Source organism: Miniopterus natalensis, chromosome 7 (genome assembly GCF_054644295.1).
Source record: "Miniopterus natalensis isolate mMinNat1 chromosome 7, mMinNat1.hap1, whole genome shotgun sequence".
NCBI lineage: Eukaryota > Metazoa > Chordata > Mammalia > Chiroptera > Miniopteridae > Miniopterus > Miniopterus natalensis.
The window spans coordinates 3032529-3056818 of NC_142087.1; the positions used below are offsets into that span (position 1 = coordinate 3032529).

A 24290-nucleotide genomic window follows, 5' to 3' on the forward strand; every position below is an offset into this window, starting at 1 on the left:
AATCCCCTCTAATGTATTCTTCATTTCTGACTGGTTCTTATTTATGTTTTCTATCTCTATTTTTATGTTTCCTGTCTCCTTGCTGAAGTTCTCACTGTGTTCATTTACTCTTCCCCTAAGTTCATTGAGAATCCTTTTAACTAGTATTTTGAACTCTGTATCTGGCAGGTTACTTGTCTCCATTTTGTTTAGTTCTTTTCCTGGACTTCTGTCCTGTTCTTTCATTTGGGGCATGTTTCTTTGTCTCTTCATTTTTGCTGCCTCTCTGTGTTTGTTTCTATGTATTAGGTAGAGCTGCTATGTATCTTTGTCTTGGTAGTGTGACCTTATGTACTAGGTGTTCTGTGGACCCAGTGGCACAGTCCCCTGTTCACCTCAGCCTAGTGCTCCAGGTTTGTCTTTGTGTGGGTTGTGTGTGCACTCCTGTTGTAGTTGAGCCTTGATTGGTGTTGGCACATCAATGGGAGGAACTGATTCTCAGGCTGATTAGCTGTGAGGACTGGTTGTGACTGTAACAGAGGAGGTGTTGTGCAGGGGCTGACCCCACAGAGCAGGATTAGCTTTAGCAGGGCTCTGTTGACTGCTGAGTCCACCCTTAGAATGTGTCATATGTGGAGATATTTGGGTGGTGGCCTGGTGTGGTCTGAAGGTAGCCACTGGGTGTGTTGGTTCTTCTTCTTTATTGTTTTTAATCCTCACCTGAGGACAGTTTTTTTCCATTGCTTTTCAGAGAGAGTGGAAAGGGAAGAGAGAGAGAGAGAAACATCAATGTGAGAGAGACACATTGATTGGCTGCTTCCTGCATGCACCCCGACTGGGATGGAGCCTCCAACTGAGGTACGTGCCCTTGGCCCGAATCAAACCCTGGACCCTGCAGTCCTCGGGCCGGCTGATGCTCTAACCACTGAGCAAAACCAGCCAGGGCTTCTATACTTCTTTTATTCTTTTTTCTCTTTCCCAGCAGAAGGTTATTGAAAGCTAGAAATTAAAACTAGCTCTGTTTTTCCCATTCATTCTGGTAAAACTCTTGGATTGGATACTAAGAGTGAGTGAGATAGCAAGTCTTGAGGTATTTTGCCAAAATGATTGACTGACCAAAAATATTGGAGAACACTGCTTTGTCACGTAGAGTAAAATTGACCTGGAATAATTACTTTTTGTAAGCGCCTATGGGTTGTTTTATGACATTCTAATAATAACTAACATATGGATGGCAATTTACAGTGTAAAAAATGCTTCTTACATACATTACTGTAAACTTAAAACTATCTGGTGAGATAAGTATCAACCTTCCCTTTGTGTGGTAGTTCCATTTGCATTAACATTGATTCTGGGGATTCCAAATTCTGTTTACTGTATCATTGCAAAGGCCAGCATAAAACACATGCCAACTGATGTTGTCACCAGCAAATCAAGGTTGCAAGGTACTTAAAAAACAAAACAGGAAAAGCCTGTAGAAAATGCCTTGTCTTAGCAACTTTAAAGTGAGATGTAATAAATGCTGGCTCTGAAGACAATGAACAATTTGGGCAATCTCAGGAATGACGCTGAAAGGGAAAATGAAATCTGCATTTAAGCAATAAAAATTCATGTAAGGCTTATATTCCAGTACCTTACTCTATTAGGTCCTGGAACTATAAAAATTAGTCAGACCTTGCCAACACTGGGCCTTGGAGGGGCTACAGGTTAGAATCATATGATTAAACTAGCACATGTGTTTTCAAAGACTTCCTATGATTTGACTCTCCAGAGTTATCTGTTTTCTCTATTGTGAATCTTAGACTACAGTTGCATCATTTATGTCCCTAAACAATGACCCAATATTATTGGGTTACAAATTCCCTTATATAGGAATATGTAAAGGTCGTAAAGGTGGGTAGGGGAAAAAAGGTAAGGGTCTGTGGCTATGACGTAAGGAACCTTGAGGAGCCTCTCTGTGAAATCTACCACAAAGGATGTAATGAGGTCTTCAAGAAGGACCCAAGGAAGAAACCAAGAAAAGCTAAGACCCTTGGCTAACGTCCCCTAACCTCATAATGGGAAGCTATTTATTGGCTCTTACTCAGCTGGGACCATTACTTAAGAGGAGTAGAAAGATAATAAATAGTAAGGGGAAAGGGAGTTGTAAATGGAAGAGGAACGGAAACCAAAGACGGTTTTCACCCTCCAGCTGGGTCTTAGGTCCCGTTGTGGCTCAGTCAACACCCTTGGGATTATTTATCTCTAGGAGGCTGTACCCTCCTGTGCTATTCTTCCAGTCTTCCAAGAATCAGGGGCAAGTGAAGCGCTGCATGCAGGTGTGTATACACACACACACAGACAGGATGCTGCTTTGAACTTGGGATGATGCCTGTGGCTAAAGAGACCTACTACCTACCACCTACACTGAATTTTGAAGACATTCACACCATTCAGAAGCTGAAACTCTCACATGTCCCTTCTATTAGCCCTTTACTCCCCTCCTCACCCCCAACAAATAACCCCATAGACAGTTTCCTCAGAGTAGCAAACCAACACAAAAAGCTGTTTGAACAGGAGGTCTGCAAAACCCTGTGCTCTAGATTCTTCTGCTCTGAAGACTGCACGGGAGGAATTAGAAATAGGAACTAGGTTCAGTTCTCCTCAAATTTAAAAACATTGTTACTCTTCAAGGATAGCTGGCCAAAGTGTTATGATGACTCAACAGCATTCTTGCCATTCAAGGAAGAAAACAACCTTGTGTTTTACTTTTAATGGTAATAGTATATTTCTTGAAGGTCTTTTCTTCTACCTTAATTATCACACAGATCACACAGGTGACCCTCAAGGCCCCTCAGAGACTGAAGGCAGATACTCAAATTGTAGTAGGTTGAGAGGCTGTGAAAATGCAGCTCACATACTTCCCTTCCACCATTGAATATTCCTTTAGATTTCACAGGGTTTCCCACACTTGTTCCACTTGCATACCATCCACTCCATTTTTGCCAAACTCACCTATCACTTTGCTCTATCTTTGTGATTATTTCCATTTTGTTGTACTTCTGCTCTTATTTACTTCACATTATTTTAAAATTAACCCACATTTTATTCTTATTTTAAGAGGAGACTTTTGGAAACAACCTGTGTCCATTGACAGATGAATGGATAGAAAAGAAGTGTGCATATATACAATGCAATAGTATTCAGCCATAAAAAAGAATGAAATATTGCTATTTAAAACAATATGGGCAGACTCTGAGGGTGTTATGCTAAGTGAAATAAATCACACAGAAAGACAAATACCCTATGATCTCTTTTATATGTGGAATCTAAAAAACAAAAACAGCAAACTCATAGCCCGGCTGGCGTGGATCAATGGTTTACCATTAACCTATGATCCAGGAGCTAGAAGTTCGATTCCCAGGAGGGGGCATGCAGGAGGCAGCCAATCAATGACTCTCACAGCCTTGATGTTTCTGTCTCTCTCTCCCCCTCTCCCTTCCTCTCTCTGAAATCAATAAAGACACATTTAGAAAAACAACAACTCATAGATACAGAGAACAGATTGGTGCTTTCCAGCAGCAGGAGATAGAGGGTGTGTGAAATGAATGAAGGTGGTCAAAAAGTACAAACTCCCAGTTAAAAAGTCAGTCAGTCCCAGGGATGTTATGTACAGCATGGTAACTATAGCTAATAATGTTGTATCGTTTAGATTTTAAAAGTTCTCATCAGAAGAAAAAAACATCCTTGTAACTATGTGTGCTGACAGATATTAACTTGACTTACTGTGATCATTTCACAATATATACAAATGCAAAATCATTATGGTGTATACCTGAAACTATCATGTTATATGTCAATTATATCTTGATTTTAAAATGTACAAAGTCTTCAAATTACTCTCATATTGTTCAGCAATAAAATATGTATGTAAAGAGGAAACTTTGCAAGTGAGGAAACAGTATCACTTGAATATAATGTTATCATAATAAAATGATGTTTTGGATAGCTACTTAACCTAGGCTCTGCTCAATAATAAAGGTTAAATACAGTGTTATAAAGGAGCTAAAGGCTGGTAGGGAGCAAACTAAGACTTTTCTTTTTGAGATGGACCAGAAGAGTGAAACAGACTTGAAATGAGACTTCATTGCCATATGATGCAACTTTAGTTGATGCTTGGCCAGATACCACTGAAAAGCATTCCACGCATCCCACCCTGTGAAAAACACTAGGTTGGGATTCTAATGGTTCCCATTTAAACATATAGTTCTTACCTAGAAAGGTTGTGCTTGAAAAGATCAAATTAATGACCCCCTTCACTTTGGTCCAGAGCTGTCTTTGAATTCTGTACCACCCAAAAAAAAGCTTCCTTTTGGATAAATCATTCACTTTTAGGGTCAGTTTTAGTCCCGAGAATCTTTGCATCAAATGGTAGACCCAACATCTAAATAAAGGGAAAAAATTACTTCCAATCATTCTTCAAATGCAATAAAAATACTATGATTGCCTATACACGTCCAAAATATTTCCTTTATATATAATAAAACAGTGTAGAAAAGGAATTTTGTGACTTAGATGTATCAGGCGAACAGAAACTGACCTTTACCTTGGTTAAACACTTCAGAATTTGCGAAGCATTTTCATATATTATACTTTATTTAATCCTTACCACACCCCTTTAAAAATGTCCAAAACCTCTTTTCCTCAATATTTATTTGGATAGTATAGGTATAAACTTCACACTCTTAGAAATCCTAGTATTTGCTTTAAGTTTTCGCTTTGATTTGAGGGGAAATTATAAGAAACTTTATATATATCAGTTTTCTCCATCAGTAATTTGGGGAATTGCAATGTTCATGTAAATAACCTAGTCAAGGTAATTTTGAGCAGTGGATGTTCTTATAACGTAATTTATTGAAATGAGAGATAAATTTGGAACTGTTAACTTAGGTATGCAGGCCATTTTACTGTAAGTGTGCTCTCAATGCAAATGGGAAAGACAGCTCACTGAGCTCAGGACACTACTGACCATGCCAGTGTGTACAATCCACAGCTTTGTGGCCAGGATTGCAGAAACGTGACTTCTGCTTCTATCAAGGGAGAAAGAATAAGCAGCTGAACAGATTAGAAAGAAAAGAAAAAGCCTCACTATTACCTGAAATTGTACTGACTTTGGCTTGTCCAAAAACTATTTCCCCTTTCAAAGTCACTTTGTGAGCATTGGCCATACCAGAATAATGAGCATTGCATTCTCTGCGGCTGGCTGAAGGGTGAGTCAGGATTCTAAATTCTGGCCGCAGTGCCGGGGAAAGTGGAAACACCAGTGAAGGAGTACATCATGATGTCAGCAGTTTCTGAGGACCAGTCAAAATGCTAAAAATCATGGTTCTGTGATGCAGTAAATACATCTAAATGTCCCCCCCAAATGAGGCAAAGGGTTTGCTAAAAGCAAATCTAAGGGTTCGTGGCATCTGTCCTCAAGCAGAAAGCAGCTTTGCTATGTTTTGTCGAGCACTGAACATGCCACCATTAAAGCATATTGTTGGCACTTAGCAGATGCAAAGGAGATGGTATAAAGTGTGGGAGCGCAGCAGTCTCTCCAGACTCAATGTGGGTAGCTCTGACTGGCATTCCCTGAATAAAACTCCTCTGTCCCTTCATTAATGATCCAAATACAAGTTTCAGAAATTCTTTATTAGTTCCTAAACGTCACATCACTTTTAGAAACAATGATCACCAAAATGTCAACACATACAATCTCCTATAACTGACAAAGGATTGGTATCCAGAATATATAAAGAACTCTTTCAATTCAGTAAGAAAAAGGCAACAACCCAATAGAAAAAAATGAGCAAAACTGGCCCATCTCAAAAGAAAAAGCCTGAGTAGCCTACAAATATGTTACCTCACTGGTAATCTGGGAAATGCTAATTGAAGAAATGGGATAATGAATGAAAATTTATGTTCATACCAAAAAAACTGTACATGAATAGTCAGAGTTGTATTTGTAATAGCCCAAAACTGGAAACGGTATGAATCTTTCCATGGATTATGGTTAAACAAACTGGTCCATCTATACCATGGAACACTATTCAATAATAAAAGGGATGGACTATTGATATGCACAACTTGATGACTCTCCAGGAGATAATGCTGAGTGACAAAAGTCAATCCTAAAAGGTTACATACTGCATGATTCCATTTACATAACATTTTTAAAATTAAATGTTTTTATTTATTTCAGAGAAAGAAAGGGAGAGGGAGAGAGATAGAAACATCATTGATGAGAGAGAATCATCGATTGGTTGCCTCTTGCATGCCCCACACTGGGGGTTGAGCCTGTAACCCAGACATATGCCTTGACTGGGAATTGAACTGTGACCTCCTGGTTCATAAGTGGATGCTCAACCACTGAGCCACGCTGGCAGGGCTATATAACATTTTTAATATGATTTTTTAAAAAATTGATTTGAGAGAGAGAGAGGGAGAAGTAGAGAGAAACATTAATTAGCTGCTTCCTGCACACCCCCTACTGGGGATTGAGCCCACAACCCAGGCATGTGCCCTGACCAGGAATTGAACCAGCAACCTCTTGGTGCATGGGACAATGCTCAACCAACTAAGCCACACTGGCCAAGGCTATATAACATTTTTGAAATGACAATATTTTGGAAATGGAGAGCAGGGATTAGGAAGGAAGGAGAGGGTGAGAGGAAAGTAGGTGTGGCTGTAAAAGAAATGAATCATGTGGTGTTGTAACTGTTCTGTATCTTCAGTGTAGAGGTAGATAAACAGACCTACATACACATGAGATACGGTTGTATAGAACTAAATAAAACACAGAGAATACAAGTAAAATTGGGGAAATCTGAACAAAATTGGTTGTATCAATTTTAATGTCCTGGTTGTGTCAATGTACCATACTTTTGCAAAATGTTACCATTGGGGGAACTGGGTAAAGGATATGTGGATCTCTCGATACTACGATATTACGTCTTTCAACTACATGTGAATCTACTATTTACCTCCATAAAAACAAACAAAAAAGAGACACCATCTTTCATCCATCAGATTGGCAAAAAATTAAATAATCTCACAATACAAAGTGCTGGCAAAAATTTCAGAAACATGGTGCCCTTATCCACTGCTGCTGAGAATATACTTTGGTATGGCTACTTTTGAGAGTAATACGGGCAGGAAACCAGTGAAACTTAAAATACACACCTTTCATTGCCCCAGCCATTTTCCTTCTGGGTTGGTATACTCTAGAGACTCTTCCACATGTCCTGAGAAGACCTGTATACAAGGGTGCTTATTATAATATTGTCTATGATAGCAAAACACGAATGTCCTCTAGCAGGTGAATGGATAAATTTATAATACACAGCAGAAAAAATACTGAACTAGATAATATTATGTATATATCAGAAAAACAATATCAGCCCTGGCTGGTGCGGCTCAGTTGGTTGGAGCGTCATCCCATACACGGAAAGATTGAGGGTTTGATTCTGGGTCAGGACACATACCTAGGTTTCTGGCTTGATCCTGTGTTGGGGCATGTACAGGAGGCAGCCCATTGACGTTTCTCTCTCACATCGATGTTTCTCCCTCTCTCTCTCTCCTCTCTCCCTCCCTCCCTAGAATCAATAAGCATATTCTGGAGTGAGGATTGAAAAAAGAAAAGAAACACAATATCAAATTTGTAAAGCAAGGTACAGATTGGTACTTATTTATTCAGAAAATATTTAAATGCCTACCCTGTATATGGAGCTATTCTAGAACCTGGAAATACAGCAGAAAATAGACAAAGCCAGACAACGTCCTTCCTTTGTGGATATTATGTTCTTGTAAGGGAACAAATTAGTAAACAGATATGATACTATTTATGTAAAAATTTTAATTGTTCATGTATGCTTTGATATATATATATATATATATATATATTAGACCAGAAGGATATATACCGTTTTTATATCAGGAGTAAAGGAAAGAAGTGGGATTTGGGGTAAAGAGGGTTAATGGGAACATTAGCTATATTTGTAATATTTGAATTGCCTAAAAGCCATTCTGTTGCCAGGTATAAATTCAAATGTTCTCTTTTGTAGTTACAATGCATAATTGAAAGACATTTTCTAGCATAAAAATTTACAGTCTAAAGTTAATGTTTCTTAAATTGAAGTCTGAGTACAATTCTCAAGATTGAGAAATTGATTATTGAGTCATCCTTTCCAAACACATGACTAATTTATAAACAAAATGTCCACTTGTGTAAATTTCCAAAAAAAGGGCTGGAGACACAGGAATCAGAAGTATAGATTAGATTTTGGCTCTCCTTTTTTACCATCACTGATGTTAATTGGATTAATCAGGTTACAAGCATAGCTACAGTCCCTTATGATATGTGGGTTGCACCTGGTTAAAAACATCAATTCTCTTTGGGACTTGTAGGAACTCTGTGCAACTCTATAGGTCTCCTATTCTCATTTAAAGTGAGGAGATTAGACTAAATACTCTCCTAGATCTTAGATTCTAATTCACTCAATTATATGAGTTGTCAATTTAATCTTTGAAAATCAATTACATTATTCTGTAAATTTTGAGAGCTACACAATCAAATTTTACAATTTAAAATATTGTCTCAAAGAATAATTTAAGACATCTTGTAAAAATAGTATTTGGAAACAATTTAAACATAATATTTTTCTATTCTTACCTATTTCAAAGTTTAAATAATGTAGGTTCTTGATAAGAAATGACTTTTTAAAAATGCACTGCCCTAGCCAGAGTGGCTCAGGGGTTAGAGTGTCGGCCCCTGAACCAAAGGGTCTCGGGTTCGATTCCAGTCAAGGGCACGTACCTGGATTGCAGGTTCCATCCTTGGTTGCAGTGGGGGTGTGTGGGATAAAAAACATGAAAAAAATCTCCTTGGGTGAGGACAAAAAAGTAAAAATGAATGCATGTACTTTTCTTTTAAGGAAAAAAAAAAGAATGAGTTTTACTTTAAAACTTTTAAAACTATTTGCAAATAATGTTTTTCTCTCACAGTTAGTTTGCAGAAGTAGAGGCAGTTTCAATTTTTTTTTTTTTTAATATATATTTATTGATTTCAGAGAGAGGAAGGGAGAGGAAGAGAGAGAGACAGAAACATCAATGATGAGAGAGTCACTGATCGGCTGCAGCCCACAACCCGGGCATGTGCCCTGACCGGGAATTGAACCCCGATCTCCTGGATCCTAGGTCAATGTCCTACCAACTGAGCCACTCCAGCCAGGATGGAATGCTAAGTTATCAATTAGTGCTTCATATTTTCCTTATCATCAGTTAGCATTCCCTACACTGTCATTTTAAGGAGTCAATGAGAAATTGTAGGATTAGATCTCAATAACTATTGGGAGGCTGGAAGCACTCTGCCTCTGTTGGAAGCCTGTCCTTTCATTTATTTACTCTATGACCTTTAACAGATTACTCAAACCCTCTGGACCTTTTTCCTCATGGGGATGATAAAAGTACTGATAGAGGTTTTGTGAAAACTTATAAGGAAGTTATAAACAATGCCTAGCTCCCTAGCTGGCTTGGCTCAGTGGTTAAGAGTATCGGCCAGTGGACTGAAAGGTCCTGGGTTTGATTCTGGCCAAGGGCATGTACCTTGACTGCAGGCTTGATGCCCCATCCCGGTTGGGGGTGCGTGCAGAAGGCAATTAATCAACATCGATATTTCTCTCTTCTACTCTCTCTGAAAAGAAATGGAAAAATTATCCTCAGGTGAGGATTAAAAATAAACAAACAAACAAACAATGCCTGGCACATAGTAAGCACTTGATAAATAACAACAATCATAAAGGATAACACTTCAGTAGAAATTACTCTATGCCAGGCACCGTTCTAAAAACTTTATATATATTAACTATTAGCTATTTATTAGTATAACTGATGCCTATTTCAGGATTTAGTTTAGCAAACTATGATTCTGCTTCAGAAGCAGACAGGAGAGGTGGAAGCAATTTATTTCCCTTAACCTTAGTTGCACACTTTCCAAGCCACAAAGACTTATTTTCCTGCTGGCAGAGAAAAGAAGACACGAAGGGTTTAAAAGGATATATACCATATCATTTCCTTTTAACAGCAGAAGCTAAGGAGTATACTATGCAGTTGGGCTCTTTAGCAGAAATTAAGAGTTGGCAGGTATTGCTACTTAACTGGTACGCATTTTAAGAAATCCTGAATCATGCTGAACCACAGCATTTTAGCTGGTACTCTCTCAGGACACTTAATACTTTCTTATGGCCCTTGTGATCCTACAAGATCAAGGGCAAGGTCTATGCTTTAACTGGTCATCTTTGTAATCACTGCAGTGTTGAACACAATACCTGGGTAAGACTGAACACTGGAGGGGAGGATGGGAATGAAATACATTTACGGGGCTGGAGGGATATAATAGGAACCTATTTCTTTAAATACAGTTGGCAGTTTATCTTTTCAGTGGGTTGGCTTTTTTGTTTCTTCAAACATCACTAGTGAATAGGTGTACCCAAGGGCCAGGCAACATGAGTAAATGGAGTTAAATTCCATCATACACCTTCTCTGGAGACAGAATGCCTCATGATCGGTTTGGCTCTATTAATAACAGTCATTATGCAAAGCTGGACACCAGGTAGAGAAGAGTCATTAGCTATTACCACTCCCAAAGCCAAGCAGCAGAGATCACATTATGTTTCCATTCCTTCTACTTAAGTCTTTAAAAACCTATAGGAGAACACTATGTCCACTACCTCTATTTCACACCCATCCTCATTTTAAAAAATAAATATTAGGAACATTCGTCTTTGAATAGCAAACATTTTATGTAGCTCTGCGGTTGGCATTGTAAACAAAAGTCAAGCCAGGAAATATGTTTCCTATGACAATTTTAACTTGTCTTCCCAGTGTGGCATGGTGTACCCAAGGTGCATCCATGGCCTCTTGCACTTGTTAAAATCAAAAGCCTACCTAGGCTCTTGTGCTAGTTGAAATCCAAAGCAGAGACCAAGTTGGAAGGTTCCCTGAGCAGACAAAAACAGTTTAGTCATTAATTTAGCTTAGCTACCAACTAACTGCTTTCTCACTGGACAAGCTGCTTTGCAGCGGTAAACCCCTGAGCCTCATCCCACGCTTTGGTTTGAATGCACCTGGTTTATAAACTGTCTTTTTGGCATGTGCACAGTAAATTTTTACCAATTACTACTTTGGTAACTCTTTGGTTTTACTTTGGCTATTTCTGAACCTTTGATACATTATACTGACTCACTTAGGGAAGTATTACTAAAATGTCTGCAATTATACTACTCCTTACCTCAAGATATTATAAACATTAATCAGTCAGAGAGGGGAAATTTATAAAGCTGTGTAAGCCTCTTGCTAACAAAACTATATAAATACAAAATACTGTTATTGGTAATTCCTGTGTTACAACTCAATACTTGAGTTGTTAGGTAATTCAGTCTTATTAGAAATGGGACCCTTTTATTCCGAATTTAAAAATGTTTACTCTACATTGTCTTAGTTAACAAAAGCCCTAGTGATTTGAACCCAGGTTTAATACCTGACACTCAACACCTGTGCTCTTAACCACTTTACTGTCTCTTCACAAACATTTCAAAACTTACAGTGCCTTGAGACTAGAAGGATTCAATGAGATTAAACTAGGGCAAAGAATAAGGTGTCATTAAAAGAATAAAAAGTACATTGCTGGGACATACCAGCCAATACCATGGGTTGCATACTAATCTCAAACTGCATATTACGTCTATATGAGACTATAGTAATTTCAGGGCCTTTTAAAGCTCAAGAGACTGGGGATGGCACTTCGTTTTTTCCCCCAATTACACAAAATTCTGTAATTCCTTAGTTCACATTGAAAAATTTAGATTTATTTCATCTTAACAGTATCTATTAACACACACACACACACACACACCTGTTTTGGAGAGAACACCAAATCTAAAGGCCAATCAATCCTGAATGTGATAGCCCAGGCCAGATGGCTCTCCTGGCAGTCGCTATTACACCTTAGGTCGCAGGGAATGTTCCTAAATGTGCTGAACCGGTCACAGGTTTGTTGGGAGGCGGTTAAGTCTCAGGGCCACCCTTTCACTATCTTCACACCCTCCCCCGGGCTGGCGCCCTTCTCTCATGGGCCACTTTTACTTTGAGGCCCGTATATGGGACCTAGAGATGAAAGCAGGTAGGTCTCCTGGGTTCTGCCCTGGATCACACAAAAACCAAAACAATTTTCAGGGCCTGCGGCCTACAGTCCCGGCCTCTCCCGTGACTTGACCACTTTCCCCCAAATGGGAAAGCGCGGCCAAACCAAGGGTCTAAGAACAGACACTCTTTTCCGAGCCCAAGAAAGGGAAGGAATTTCCCCCGGCCCCACGCTTATCACGGACACTTCCCTGAGACCCGTCCCCTGGCATTCCACATCGCGAGCTGCCGGGAGAGATCACCAAGGCCGGGACTCGCAGGTCTACCCGCCTCCCCTCGTCGGGCGGGGCGTGGAACAAACGAGAAAAGCGCGAGAGGGGCCGGTGCTTGGGGACCCGGCAAAGAAGGGCCGCCCGCGAGGAGAACAGCTGGAAAGACCGAAGAGCGCGGAAGAAAACAGCCCAGTGCGGCCCCGCCCCACGCTTCCCCACGCCGCGCTCGGCAGGGCTGTCTTCCCGGTGAGAAGCTCTGATTGGACGTCGGGGCGCTGCGCACTGATTGGCCGCGTGGGCGAGGCGGAGGAGAGCCGTGCGCAGCGGCGTGTGTGGGGCCGTGTGCAGATCAGCGTGTGGCGCAGGCAAGGACCCTCCTGAAAATAAACAGCCGCTACCTTTCGAGACGCTTACTTCGGCCTGCGTCTCTTTTTCCGTCGCTGCGGGCCCGCTCAGACGCCGAAGGTGAGGACGGGGAGTGGGGGCTCGGGGGAACGGCGCTGCAGGCCCTCGTCCGAGGCGGACGAAAGGGGTAGGGAGCGGTGAGGCGGCGATGGCGGCCGCACTCGAGCCCTTTCCGCTGCTGCGTCAGGCGGGAAACTCGGCTGCCGCCGCCGCCTCCGGGCCGCGTTTCCGGCCTCCCGCGGCCGGGCGACCCTCCCGCCCTTTATTTCGTCCTGGGAAGCTGGATCCCCGCGCGTCGTGGCCTCTCCCAGGGCTAAGGCCGCACCCCAGGCCATAGCCTTCCAGCAGATGAGGCCCTGGCTCGTGCGCTCTTGGGGACTGAGGCTCTGAGACTTCGAGGGTCTCGGAATGCGGGACTGAGGGTCGTTTTGGCGGGAACTTATTAAAAGGAGGCCGTGTGGTGGGAAAAGGCCCTTGGTGCAGATGGAGGGGGGATGGGGTTGGGTACTTAATGCAGGCCATGTGCTGCTGTAGTGGGCCTGGAGGGCCATGTGCCAGTGGGCCTGGAGAAGGGTACTTGAAGTTCTTGCGTTTTGGGTGGTGGTATACCCCGCTAGAAGGCCTGAAATTTTGGAATTCATGCTCTCCATACTTGATAGCTTCCCGATTCTTTAATTTTTATAGGCATTCAGGTGCTAAGTTAGTTGTCTTACATTGCAATTTGAGAAGGGGCAGTTAGGGCCCGCTTCCTAGTTAAACACTATTTAATTAGGGGCTTTTTAAAAAATCTCGTTATCAGAAGGAAAAAAAATTGCCAACCCTCCCAAAATCATAGCATCATTCATTGGATTGATTAAACGAATACTGTTTAACTTAAAAACAAGACATTGATAATTAGCCAGCCTCCATTTAGATTTTCGAAACGTGAAAACCTATTTTAGAAAGGCATCATTGTCGACATTTGGGTTTGCCTGTTAATTTTATCATGGGTAAGGATTTTGCTTGTTGCCACATGTTAACCACGTGGCCTCACGCACAGGGCACTTCCAAGGAAGTGACATCTGGTCTTGGGGGAGTCTTAGATAAAGAAAACACTGCTCTTGTGACTTCAGATAGTGTGTAAAAGTCTGGCTTCATTTTTTGTTTCTTTTAAGGTGAAGGAGGATTAATTTACATCACCTTGCCCCCATATTTCAAGTTTTTAAAAACAGGTTTTCGTTTTTTTCCTGTTGTGTGACCCAGTTTTAGAAACATAACCAGTTAATTTCTGTATCACTGACAGTCTTTTAAATTAATTAAATTAACAACTTTGTTCCTCTTTTGGTTAAGCACTATAAATTGCAAGTTAGAGTTTGAGGGTTTTAAAAAGATGTATGAAATGAAGTTTCTACCTCCTGGCCTCCCCCCCACAAAGCAATTATTTTCAAATACTTTAAAAAATCTCCCTGATCATGGCTTAATCAAACACACAGTGTGCCACATACATAGTTGCTTGCTCTGTTTAGCTTATTGGACCTGATAACTTGTCTACAAGGGGCACTCTGTGCTGGAATATAAAAGGAATAATTTATTAGATTCCCAAGAGCTGGATAAAGAAATTTTTTTTTTTCCAAATTGCAACTCTGGCAACAGAGAATTGAAAAAACTAGAAGTGTATGTTTGTGTACTTATGTCATATTAGAGAACTTGGGTAAGTTTTTCTTAAAACCAAAGGTCCACATTTCTTTTCATATTGATAAGAGGAGTGATATATTTGTGTGTTTTTTTTGTTTTTTGAGGGGTGGTGATAGTTTCAAACAAATATGCAGTCTCTCAAATATTTTGAGCCAAATTGGTGGAAAACCAAGGGTCAGTTATTACGCCAGCATTTGAATATCTGGAACAGGCAGAGTGGTATCTTTTTTAAAGTATTACAAATGGGTTTTGTAATATGGTTTTATGACTGGATTCATTTTGATCTTTATTTTAAGTCTAATAAAAATACGTGATATGTACATGGGAAGGTACCAAATTGGCGCTTACAAGCAATAGAGCCACAATTCGACTTCAGGCATACCTCATTTTATTTTTGTCACTTTATCACAGCAGATGTTGGGTTTTTACAGATTGAAGGCAAGACCCTCCAACAGCAAAAAGATGAAAAACACTTTACTGCTGTGCCCTGGAACCAAACCCACAATATATCTGAGGTGTTCCTGTAATTGGAAAGATTGGTCTGTTGGCCAAACACTTGACAAGAGATTTTGCCACCCCCCCTCCCCCCGCAGGAGTGAGGTGTGTGTGTGTGTGTGTGTTTAATGTTGGCTTCTTTCCTCTTTCTGGCCTCCTGACAGTAAGTGGAGAGCCAGGAGACCGATGCCAAGGCATCCTGGCCTGCTATGTAGAGAACGCTCTTTTCTGTACCATCTCACTTAATGGAACTCCTATTCTGGCAGTGTCAGATGCTGTTGCAGTAAGGCCATGCTCCAGTAAACTGCACCATTTTTGTGTTGTAAGTAAAAAGCTGCTGGAATAATGAGAGCTTGTGGCCACCAAAATTCAAGTTGTAAGTCGGTGGATTCTGTTAAGAGTATGAGAGTATATAGTATAGGGATTACCTGGAGTTGCTCCTTAATTACAAACGAAGGTATTAACTAGTGAAACCAGGTTGCCAGGAGCCTTGACTCTGGGTAGCTTGGTTGGTGAGCATCATCCCAATACACCAAGCTTTGCGGGTTCGCTCTCTGGTCAGGACACATAGAAGGTAGCAACCAATGAATGCATAAATAAGTGGGACAAAATCAATTTTTCTCTCTAAAAATCAATAAATTAAAAGAAATCTGGTTATCAGTCTTTGGGTCCGTGGTGGCACTCTTAATTTACGCCTTGAAGAAGATTAAAAAGAAAATGTCTTGGCTTAAAATTCAGGAAAGCTGGCGTTATGGCACGCTGTGAATAAATTCATTTTTGGCTGTGGATTTTTAAATATAGAATTAAAAATACATTTTAAATTTAGAAATATAGAACAACTTTTGGTGTTAAAATGCAAATTAACGTGCTTTATACAATTATTTGCTATATAGTAGTAACACACTGTATAATATTTTTGAAGTAGGGAGTGAATTCATGTATTCTTCTGATGATAGTATTTTTGTGTACTTTATTATCACTTAACCCTAACAAAAGACTCTTCAGAGGACTGTTGAAATTCTGACTTTAGAACTTCCTAGTTATAAGGCTTTGGGTGAGTCACTTGGTCTCAGATCTCCAGTTTCTTCATCAGTAAAATGGGAGCAAGAAAACATAACTTGCAGGGTTGTGAGAATCGTAGATAATATGTTTATTACCAGGACAGGCAGCAATGTATGTAAATACTAACCAAGGTCATGCAGGAACCAGGTTAAGAAGAATTGCTCCCAGTATTGTACTCTGTTCTCCATTATTCAGGCCAGGCTGCAGGTAATACATAATGTTACTTCCTTCTAGTCTACCTGTAGTTTATTTTTGTTAATAGTCTGAAGTGCTTTAGTACTGTGTTAGAACACTAAACTGATTAATTAGAGCACAAATATGAGGGCCAGAAGTTCTGCTATGATCTGAAGGCAGTTAGGTCAACAATGTAGATGAGTCAGAGATAACCCTAAGCTTGGTGAAAATAACTATAGAGATAGAGCAAATGTGAATGTACATAGCTATGTTAGGAAAATCATATGGAAAATAAAGCTAGGCAGATCTCCCATCTTCATGTTGTGAATGCACGTCCCCCCCCCCTTTCCTTTTGCTATTTTAAGTGTATTTGTGGAGTGTGTTATGGTCTTTTGTTCATTGGGACTCATTGTTAGTCTTGGGCATGTACTGTTGAGATTTAAGTAGTTTACTGGCTTTGTTCTTAATATCAAAATATGGTTCAATTACTGACATTAATGAAGACAAATCAGTGCAACCATTTGTGTTTTGGTACCAATTCCAGGATTTAAACCTTAAAGCCTGTTTGAGTGCAAAAATTTGTAAAATATACCTCTAAGTTTACAATACATGGCCCCTAACAGTGAACCTTCAATCTTTTCAGGCAATACCTTTATTGCCTTAGTACTGCTGCCTGGTTGTCCTGTGTTCTTAACCATATCATTAGGTGTGGCTTGTGTTGTAAAAATTTAACACACAAAAGTCGAAATGGAAACAGGTAGTCAGACTTCTGTTGAAAATGCAAAGTCATTTAGAATTCTCTTCATTCTATCCTAGAAGTAAACTTTATGAGATGGAAAAGTTGGCTCTAAGTAGAGTTAGCCTGCTCTAAGCCTGCTATGTAGACATTAGACCGAGTTCTGTCTACTTTTAAGCAGTTTAACTTAATTGGGGGAAGAGTGGAAAAGAAACTATGTAAGCAGAAGACATAAACCCTTGCAGTTTTAAAAATTGAGAGGGGTCAAGTGCCTGAAGTAACACAGCAGATCATTTTAAGCTGTGTCAAATGGTTAACCCCGACTTTCCTATGGTCCCAAAATCTTGCTGTGTGAGGATACATTGGTGTAGATACTGCTATGATTTTTAGCAGCAAAAGGAAGAAAATATATGCTCTCTTCTTGCCTGACAACAGTGAAAATACAGTATTTTGTCTTTTAAGTTAGTATATATGTGTGTTTTGTAGCATTACATAAAATATTACTGATGCCTAGTTGATTGTGAATTCTCGGAGTAATAGGAAGAGCCTGGATTGCAAGTTAAGGGTCCTGGCTTGGCTGCTGACTTTTTTAGTAACCTGGAGTGAAAAGTTTCTGCTGTGTAGGGGGATTTTATTAGATTAATCTGAAATATTCTTGAGTTTAGAGTGGTTTTAGTTGATCCTTAATGAATAATTGAAAATACATTGTTGCTTTAAACGAGCAATTTTTTAACTGGTGTGCAAGAATTTTTAAAACATGCGATACCTGACTATCTAGGGGGACTGACCTCTTTTCCCTTAGATTGTCAAATTAAAAAATGACAACAGCCGACACAGCAATAGCTGTCCAGTGTGAATGAATGAAAATTATACCTATTTTTTGTCAGATTGGCAAAATATATTTTTGGGTATGCCGCAGAATTTTAGTAATTAGTTTACATGTTCCATGAGATGAAAAAGGTTGAATATTGTTGCTTTAAACTAATGGTGTAGTGACTCTTTTGATAGCAAAAATTTAGATATTTTATTGTGAGTACTCAATTAGGTTGAATTGGGTCTATACAAGAAACACAATTTGTTTCATTTCAGCAAATGACTATTAGGCCTCCCCTCCCCCCAAAAGCAGTTAAAATATTGAGTTATATAGCTACTAAAAGGGTAATTATGGGGTGTTGTAATGATTCAAAGATGAATTACTTGGTTTCTGCCCTCAAGGAATGTGATAAAAGGCAAATGTAGTGCCATCAGACAGATACTAACAAAGTGTCCTGGGTCTTAATAGGAAGGAGAGTTCCAGGCTGGGAGATGTCAGATTTTTTTTATAGAGATGGCATTTAAGTTGGCCCTTGAAGGTTGGAAAAGGTTGTGACAGGTGGAGGGGGCAGAGGCAGGACAGTGCAGCAAAATTCTAGCCAAGAGCATTCGTAGGCCTTGAGAATCATGGAGCCTGACATCTCAGTTCTGTCTTACCTTACTGCCTCTAGTTTCCTGAGGAGCATGAAATTCTTTAAAGACCTTTTGGCTAAATGCATCTGTATATGACTTTTAGGATGGGGACCTCCCTCCTAAGATAAGTAGTGCCTCTAAAACATGTTGGGAATCAGTTATTTTAATGTTACTAAGGAGACAAATCTATCAAAAGGGACTGGATGAAAATATAGACTAGCTGATTGGCTGTGATTGGGCCAAAGGGGAGAAGACAGATTACATACACATTATGTGAGCCCACTGGGATGTGCCCTACTGATGATGGGTGTTTGGAACATTAATGAAATTTATGTTCCCTTTTCCTTTAAGATTTAGTGGGCTTTTTAAAAACCTTAATTTACTCCATTAAACAAATTTATGTGAGATTAAAATTTGTTGGTGTCAATACAAACATCTAAAACTAGTTTCAGTGTATAAAGTCCTGCCTTTGCCACTGAATGGTGCATGTCTGTTTTGCAGAATAGTTTAATTGCAACCTAAGTGGAGAAATACTGCTTTCCCTAAAATTGCAGTTCATACAGAAATCACATTTTAACCAACTTTCAATTAGGAATTAGGGTAGGAAGAAGTAGAGTTTTATGTTCATCTGAAAGTGTTATTTTAGCTAATCGCTCTCCAAAATACTACTTTCCTGTCATTTCTTTTTTCTCTATTCATTTTGGATCTGGGTCCTATGAATGGAGAGGAAAAAAAACAGTTCATGAAAAATTTACACATAGGTTAATCAGTTCTTAAGTAGCTGAATTCTAGTATTTCTGTGCTGAAAGTAAACCTAAAATTGTAACTGACGTTATTCCACTGATAAAAATCTGATGATTCATTATGACACATTTTCTTTGTTCTTTATTATGAAATAATCAAGAGATTCTTTTAAAGCAGCAGTCTAAAGTGGAGATTGCTCAAACTATCATTTCTTTAGTTTTAGAAATGCATGTTGAATATTCAATTGTCATGTTTCCTAAAAGGTAGTATCTTGTTTAAATATTAAATTTTAAAATAATCAGACTTTTCAAATTACCTGGATTACCTTGTATAAGAAAGTGATGGTTTCTGTTCAAGGAACTCATTGAGAACAATAGTTAAATGTGCTCAAATTGGTCTTACTGTAAATTGGAGAAGATGCAAGAGAAAAGGGGAATGAGGTACCATAGTCAGCTTTTTTTCCTGTGATTATTTTATGTGCCATTCATTTTTTCATCCTAACCTTTCAGGTAGAAACCAGCACTTCACATGATTTAGACTAATACCAGTATAAGAACGCAAATGTAATCTCAAATTTTGCAAAAATACATTTTTAACCTTCACTGGCTGGTTTCTTCTGACTAGAAATGTGTGCGTTATGTATCTGAAACCACTAACCACAAGTATCCCATACAGGCGTTTTCCCACTTTTTTTATATGACAAGTGGCAAGAGTTGGTAGATAGATTCCTCTGAAAATTTATTCTGAATCTGATTGTAGAGACTTGGGATAAGTAGATACTGAATTTTTAAAAATACTTGACAATGGAAGCTTTTGAAACTCAACTTTAGCTTAATTTTTGGTCAATTACTAGATTTCTCTATAACTTGATAAACCATTTATGCACCATGTACTGACTTTTGGTGCTGTGGTTGGTTTGGATGATTACATTATCCAGTCAGTTTTAATTGAAACCGTGTATTTTGCTAGATCATGGTACTTATTAATCTTGGCTTTGAGACGATATTTAAAAATCTTTGTGTACCATTGCGTGACAATGGAATTAAGGATAAAAATGTTTAGATATGGAAGTATGGCAATGTAAAGGTTACGTTATTTTTAGCTAGTTCCTTTTTTAAAAGCCACTATACTAGGAGTTTGTCCTGCAACATTCCATTTCCATTTCGTTCCATGAATAGCCTGTTTATTTTTAGATTGTTATATAAAAAGTATAAAATCCATTTGCTTTGGTAGGAGTTTTGCTTTCATTTGGAAATAATACCCAATAAAGGAGTCTATTATGAAATTCCAAGTACCCTTGTTTTAAATATAAAATTACAGGAAATTTTGAAAATTTTCTACTTTAGATGGTATTAGCACGTTGGTTTACCTTTGTGGTTTTTCTAACATTTTTAATAGACTGTACCCTCTAGAGATAAAATTTGTATCCTGCCTTTCTATAAACATATCTGCTCTGAAGACTCAATTAACAAGCAAGAGCTTCAGTATAACTAGACACTGTTAGGTGCTAAGGTTAGAGAGAAATTATTTTTCTTCACCTATCCCTCACAGAATCCATACTACAGCTCCATTGGTTTGGGTTAGTCCAACTTTTGGGGGTTACTCATATTCTAGTAAATTGACTTCTAGTGGCCCAAAATAGAGCTTACTGGCTTAATATCATGAAATGTGTCCATTAAGTTGGACCTGGAATGAGGTATTACTAGTTCTTTAATAATGGGTGTTTGTTGATACTGACACTGAGAATTGCATCACTCCATCAGTAACTGAATTAACATTTGTATATTGATCTACATATGCATAATCTTCATTTAACAATCAAAAGTGGTGTGACAAAATGTTTTACAGATTTTTTTTTCACTTTTAATATATTTTATATTAGGTGTGTATAATGCCTAAACAAATAATTAAATGATTATTTTTCTAAGTAATATATTTGTTTTACCCCCAGAATAATAATACCAAAAAAAAAAAAAAAAACACCACTAAAAGGGAAATAAAAGCTAAAAGTAATTTCAAATGGTTAACTGTTGTCATTTTTTAATATTTCAAAGATCTAACTGCAGCCATGAGCAGCAATGAGTGCTTCAAGTGTGGACGATCTGGCCACTGGGCCCGGGAATGCCCTACTGGTGGAGGCCGTGGTCGTGGGATGAGAAGCCGTGGCAGAGGTGGTTTTACCTCGGATAGAGGTATTTTTGTCGAATAAAAAATTTTGAAGTACTAGCATATTCATTAGTATCAAGACTGATCTAATTAGCTAATTTTTGTTGTTGTTTCTACCCAAAATAGGTTTCCAGTTTGTTTCCTCGTCTCTTCCAGACATCTGTTATCGCTGTGGTGAGTCTGGTCATCTTGCCAAGGATTGTGATCTTCAGGAGGATGGTAAGTATTTAACACTTCTCATATCCTTCTAGAACTTGGAGAGGTGAGCATGCCCATAGCATTGGAAAAGATTTTCTGCCCTTGAGGTTACGTATTGTATGGTTTAAAACATAGCAAAATTTTGTAAAGATTTTATAGTCTTGGTCTGCTTCTTTTTCTTATTGTTGAAGCCTGCTATAACTGCGGTAGAGGTGGCCACATTGCAAAGGACTGCAAGGAGCCCAAGAGAGAGCGAGAGCAATGCTGCTACAACTGTGGCAAACCAGGCCATCTGGCTCGTGACTGTGACCATGCAGATGAGCAGAAATGCTATTCTTGTGGAGAATTTGGACATATTCAAAAAGACTGCACCAAAGTGAAGTGCTATAGGTAAGTTCTTAGAATGTTGCTGCAGAAGTAAGAATGTTGAAAGTTTTGATATATACCTGTGAAATCTTATAAATTACTTTGCATAAAGATAGAACATCTTGGCTGTAATTTGGTTTTGGTGTTGGTTTATACCTTTTGGTCAAAATTTTAACTGTGGCTTTGCTACACAATTGAGTAGCTTTGTTACCTAATTCCTTCTTGCTTTTAGGTTAGGGGCTAATGATAAGACTTACTGTCTTGAAAACAAAAATATGTTGATTCACTTGTCATTGCTTTTTGTTCTGCAATGACTATTGCTTTAGTATAGTTCTACATTTTCTAAGCACCATTGTGAAAACTTAAATTTTTTTTTTTTTTTTTTTTAGGTGTGGCGAAACTGGTCACGTAGCCATCAACTGCAGCAAGACAAGTGAAGTCAACTGTTACCGCTGTGGTGAATCAGGGCACCTTGCACGGGAATGCACGATTGAGGCCACAGCTTAATTATTTTCCTTTGTCGCCCCTCCTTTTTCTGATTGATGGTTTTATTATTTTCTCTGAATCCTCTTCACTGGCCAAAGGTTGGCAGATAGAGGCTACTCCCAGGCCAGTGAGCTTTACTTGCCATGTAAAAGGAGGAAAGGGGTGGAAAAAAAAATCGACTTTCTGCATTTAACTACAAAAAAAAGTTTATGTTTAGTTTGGTAGAGGTGTTATGTATAATGCTTTGTTAAAGAACCCCCTTTCCATGCCACTGGTGAATAGGGATTGATGAATGGGAAGAATTGAATCAGACCAGTAAGCCCGTTCTGGGTTTGTTAAATATGTTCCCGTGTCGGAGGTAAAAACCAATTCTGGAAGTGTCTGTGAGCTTCCATAAATAACTTTAATTTTAACATAATGATGGCCTTGGATTGTCTGACCTCAGTAGCTATTAAATAACATCAAGTAACATCTATATCAGGCCCTACATAGAACATCCAGTTGAGTGGGAGTAAACAAAAAGACAAAAATGCCTGTTAATGTCTATGGGAGGAAAATGGGGATAAAAGCCTAAATAGGAACAACTTAACAGCATTGCCGATAGTGAAGGATATGCAGATAGTGAAGGTTTAGAACACTTTTTTTGCAAAGACTAAATCTAAAACCCGAAGTAAACATCTATGTTTAGAGGAAGCATAATTTGGAGCTATTCAGGAATTGCAGAGAAATGCATTTTCACAGAAATCAAGATGTTATTTTTGTATACTATATCACTTAGACAACTGTGTTTCATTTGATGTAATCAGTTTTTAAAAGTCAGATGGAAAAAGCAACTGAAGTCCTAGAAAATAGAAATGTAATTTTAAACTATCCAATAAAGCTGGAGGAGGAAGGGGAGTTTGACTGAAGTTCTTTTTGTTGTTTCAAATTTTCATTGATGTATATAGTGCAAAATGCCATATTAAAGAAGGGAATGTGGAGTACTGAAAGCTGACAGTTTGGACTTTTCTTTTTGTATTAACTCAGTCATGTCTTCAGTAAAGAAAAATATTATAGGGAAGCCTAGGCTTAACTACTTTGGTGTCAGTTTTGCAGGGATATAGAAGATTTAATTTTCTTTCTGTTCCATTGTAAGTACCCTTTCGCTCTATATTCATGCTGAACAGTTTTAATACCATTGCTGTGTTTCATCATTTCATATTTTTCCTGGGCTTTACAAGGATCTGGAATGTTGGATTCCTTGTTTTTTTTCTAGGATATGATTTAGAGTTAAGATGGACCTTAGAAATCATTTAGTTTAATGAATTCACTTTATAGGTAAGTTAACTAGAAGTTTAATTTGTTTGAAGGAAGTATAGCTACCTAGAACCTCAAGAGCCCTTCCCACCCTATGCCCTCTGTTCTTTTTTTGTTCCTCCACTAAACTAAATAGTTAGTGGCACATTTTCCCAATTTGTTTTTTTCTCTTCACAATGCCATGTGGTTTCTTGTATGTATTGTGAATTTTTCATCCTTCATGGAGAGTCCAGTCAATTTGTGGTGGTATATCACTGCAGTGTACCATGTTGGTGTGTCAGCTGTGGTGTGCCAAATCCAGTCTTTGTCAAATTAATAGTCTGAAGCAGGCAAGAAAGAATTCATGGCAGGTTTATTTTCTTAAGAATATAGGCTTACATTTTCATTTTATATTTTTACTAAGCACCTTGTCTCAGATGTTGACTAAGCACATTAAATATGTTGATAATCTTGGTTTCTACCACAGTATGAAACAGCATAACAGAAGACCTATTTTCATATGTAATATTCAGGGTTGGAGTACTGGTACATGCACATGGTGTTATTTCCCTCCAAAGTTTCTGGCCTCAAGTAGAAAAACAAAATAGCAAATGAGATATTTAGAACTGCTTTGCTTCACACCATTCTTTGAG

At 38.7% G+C, this 24290-nt stretch overlaps 1 protein-coding gene across 4 annotated transcripts; it reads left to right on the forward strand.

Moving 5' to 3' along the window:
* The first annotated feature begins 12791 nt into the window (after positions 1 to 12791).
* On the forward strand, positions 12792 to 23351 carry CNBP (CCHC-type zinc finger nucleic acid binding protein). Of its 4 annotated transcripts, none has more exons than XM_016197346.2 (5): positions 12792 to 12875; positions 21201 to 21338; positions 21439 to 21531; positions 21702 to 21900; positions 22266 to 23351. In XM_016197346.2, the coding sequence occupies exons 2-5, from the start codon at positions 21215 to 21217 to the stop codon at positions 22381 to 22383; spliced, it is 534 nt and encodes a 177-aa protein (XP_016052832.1). In that variant the 5' UTR covers positions 12792 to 12875; positions 21201 to 21214; the 3' UTR covers positions 22384 to 23351. The 4 variants fall into 4 exon arrangements, with proteins under 4 accessions (XP_016052832.1, XP_087674815.1, XP_016052834.1 ...); XM_087818689.1 differs by having other exon boundaries at positions 21439 to 21529; positions 21697 to 21900; XM_016197348.2 differs by having other exon boundaries at positions 21201 to 21317.
* The last annotated feature ends 939 nt before the right edge of the window (positions 23352 to 24290 follow it).

Excerpts from the sequence above, each read along its gene's own strand:
- CNBP (XM_087818689.1), top strand. The coding sequence starts at position 21,215 with ATGAGCAGCAATGAGTGCTTCAAGTGTGGACGATCTGGCCACTGGGCC. Across the intron at positions 21,530-21,696 it reads GATTGTGATCTTCAGGAGGA|TGAAGCCTGCTATAACTGCG; the intron begins TGGTAAGTATTT and ends TTTTCTTATTGT. Across the intron at positions 21,901-22,265 it reads ACCAAAGTGAAGTGCTATAG|GTGTGGCGAAACTGGTCACG; the intron begins GTAAGTTCTTAG and ends TTTTTTTTTTAG.